This window comes from Orcinus orca, chromosome 2, assembly GCF_937001465.1.
Source record: "Orcinus orca chromosome 2, mOrcOrc1.1, whole genome shotgun sequence".
NCBI lineage: Eukaryota > Metazoa > Chordata > Mammalia > Artiodactyla > Delphinidae > Orcinus > Orcinus orca.
This window is the reverse complement of record NC_064560.1, coordinates 19,407,501-19,410,118: the sequence shown is the minus strand read 5'-3', so window position 1 is coordinate 19,410,118 and position 2,618 is coordinate 19,407,501. Positions and strand designations below refer to the sequence as shown.

The 2,618-nt window shown below is 52.2% G+C and overlaps 1 protein-coding gene across 1 annotated transcript in view; it reads right to left on the bottom strand.

Moving 5' to 3' along the window:
- Nucleotides 1–610: 610 nt before the first annotated feature.
- CCDC3 (coiled-coil domain containing 3) overlaps nt 611–2,618 on the bottom strand; it is a 102,453-nt gene continuing 100,445 nt past the window's right edge. Inside the window, exon 3 of the mRNA XM_004275866.3 lies at nt 611–2,514. Coding sequence (XP_004275914.1) covers nt 2,239–2,514 — 276 coding nt within the window. The 3' untranslated portion in view covers nt 611–2,238. The remainder of the gene's footprint in view (nt 2,515–2,618) is intronic.

Genomic DNA, 2,618 nt, shown 5'->3' with positions numbered 1-2,618 from the left:
CGTGAGGTGTGGCCCACATGCCACCAGTTTGTAACTCCTGGGAACCTGGTTTAAAGATGCTAGATTCTGTCAGCCTCTTGCTTATTATGTGACTTTGGCAAAGTCACTTAGCCTCCTTGAACTGCTGAGTGGAACTAAACCATGGCCCACAGCTCAGAGATAGTGCTACGACAGGTCGGCCAATGTGTGTTAAGTTCTGAGCAATTCTTGGGTTTTTCTTGCATGAACAACTCCTACTAGTACAACGAGCGGGTGGCGAGGGCTGCCGCAAGATGACGACGTAGCAGATAATGGGGACCTGGGAGTTCCTGTTGGCACAGATCCTAATGTACCTTTGAAGACACTGATTAATGAAGCTGTGTGTCCCTCGTGAGGTGAGGTCAGGATAACACTGCTTGTCTGCAGGTGTGTTGAGAGATGGGAACCCGGGGAGAGACAGGGTTAGCCTCATCCCAGCGGGGAAAGCAGAGGCGGCTTCAGCTCAATCTCCTAAATGCCTCAGGTGTGACCCACAGATGCTTCCCCCAGAGGATCTAAATGGCCTTTTCAGGCCAAAGCTGGAAATCCTGCAGGCCCCCTGCTCCAAAAGATACACGCATTGCTTTACTGCTGTGGCTGAACTATCGGCTCACGTTTATTGAAAAGGCAGAACATAATGCATCCGAAGAGATCCAGCTTCCACAGTTCTCCAAACGCTGGCTGTAAATCACCGTTAGGCTTGTCATTCCCTTGGGTGGCAGCAAAACTGCTGTAATGAAACGTCCCTGGGAAGAATAAACCACAAGACGTGCCTTCTATTGTACCAGACCATGAAGACTACAGCTGACAAAGTGCTGGCAGAAGCTTAGCGGTAAAGAGCCCTTGAGCAAAAGTCCCCATGCTGTGCAGTCCAGGGCGTTGGCTTCTCCTCTGAGGCCATCGCCTGCCATCAAGACCCAAGTGTCACAAGGCTCATGCCCCAGGCGCGCTGCCAGAGCAAGAAGGACATGGTTTTTCTAAAGGCAGGGGATGGAAATCTGACCCTAACTGCCATTTCCAATGGAGAGGACGGCATTGTCGGGCCCTCCTGTATCTGGGGTGGTAAAGGGGCAGCTTCTGCCTAAAACAGCAGGGAAGGGACACTGGTTGGTTTGGAGAACCATCATCAGAAGATAACCAAGGGATGGGCGCTTCTTAGTCACACAGCTGGGACGCGATCACATGTGGCTAAGTGAAGGGCTCAAGTGTTAGGTATTGTGAATATCTTTTACTTGCAATACTCTCTCTAGAGGTTTCTTCCCAAAGAAGGTGAAGCGATCGTACAGAGGATCTAATGCAGTGAGAAGCGGGCTGATGTGCAAACACTACTCCCAGGGTCTGTCTGGACAGTCCAGGTGGGTGCAAAGCATTTGCATAAAGAAGCCAAGATCGGAACACCCTCAACAAGCCCTTTTGGGAGCAGAGCAACGAGGCAAGGTCCCGAGACCCCAGTAGGTAAGGAGGTGTCTTTGCACAACAGAAATTCACAACATATTGGGTCAGCTCACCTCGAATTCAGAGAAGTTGGAAGTAATCACTGAGCAAACAGTAAGTCAGAATTTAGTAGGGGCTGAGATACTGTTCGAGCTCCTCCAACTTAGAAATGTGCTTTCATGAAACAGGACAGGACCATAAAGGCAATTCCCCTTTAAAGTGGCCCATGGGAAACCTCTGTAACTCTGGATAGCTGAGGTTGGAAATCAGGTATAATTCTTCTTACTTAATTACCTGCCACCTCTAGCTCCACTCCCTGACTTGTGATGAGCTCCGTAAGTCTTAATGACACCAGAAGATTTCACGACCTATCATTCCTTCAAACCAACGCTTGTCCTGCTGCTGAGAGCTGGGACCACACTCCCTTTCTTTGGAAATGGAGGCTGAACCCCTTGAGTTCTGTACCTCTAGAGATTCTAAAATGTTCTTTCCCTAATAAGTGCACTTTTTCCAAGCTGCTCCTGGAAGCCAGGGACAGGCCCCAGGCAAGCATAGGGCACTGCTGGCATCAGAGCACTGGGTCTGGGACAAGGGAAGGGCAGGAGGCCGGCAGCCAAGGAGATAGGAGACTTGCCTTGTAAACCAACTAGATGCTACCAAATGCACAGTAAAAATATCATCATCTACAAGAGTTCTTGAGCTACGTGCCCGTCTAAACCAGTGTCCTTTTCCACTCCCCGTGAGAGGCCTCAGCGGGTACCAGGTGAAGCCAAGGCTCCATCCCTGCTACCCCCGCAGGTAGGCGGCGCCCGCGGGCTCGCGGCCCAGCGCGTTGATGTGCGGGAGCGCGCCTGCCGCGGCCGCCAGCTTCTCGCTCAGCTTCTGGTTCAGCAGCTCCAGGTGGCGGCCATTCTTCCGCGCCTGCCGCAGGGACCTCTTGACCTTCTTCACCCGGTCCCGCAGCTGCTTGTTCCGCTTCTCTAGGGTGGCCACCTTCTGCTGCAGCTTCTTGACGTGGTCCTCCTCCTCAAACAGGGCCTTCTGCACCGAGGAACACATAAGCTGGGGAGGAAACACCAGGAGACGCAGGTGAGTTTCAGAAAACCTCCCCAGGTAAGCTTCCTGGTGCTGCCAGCCCAGCAACACAGACCCCGATGTCACCAATG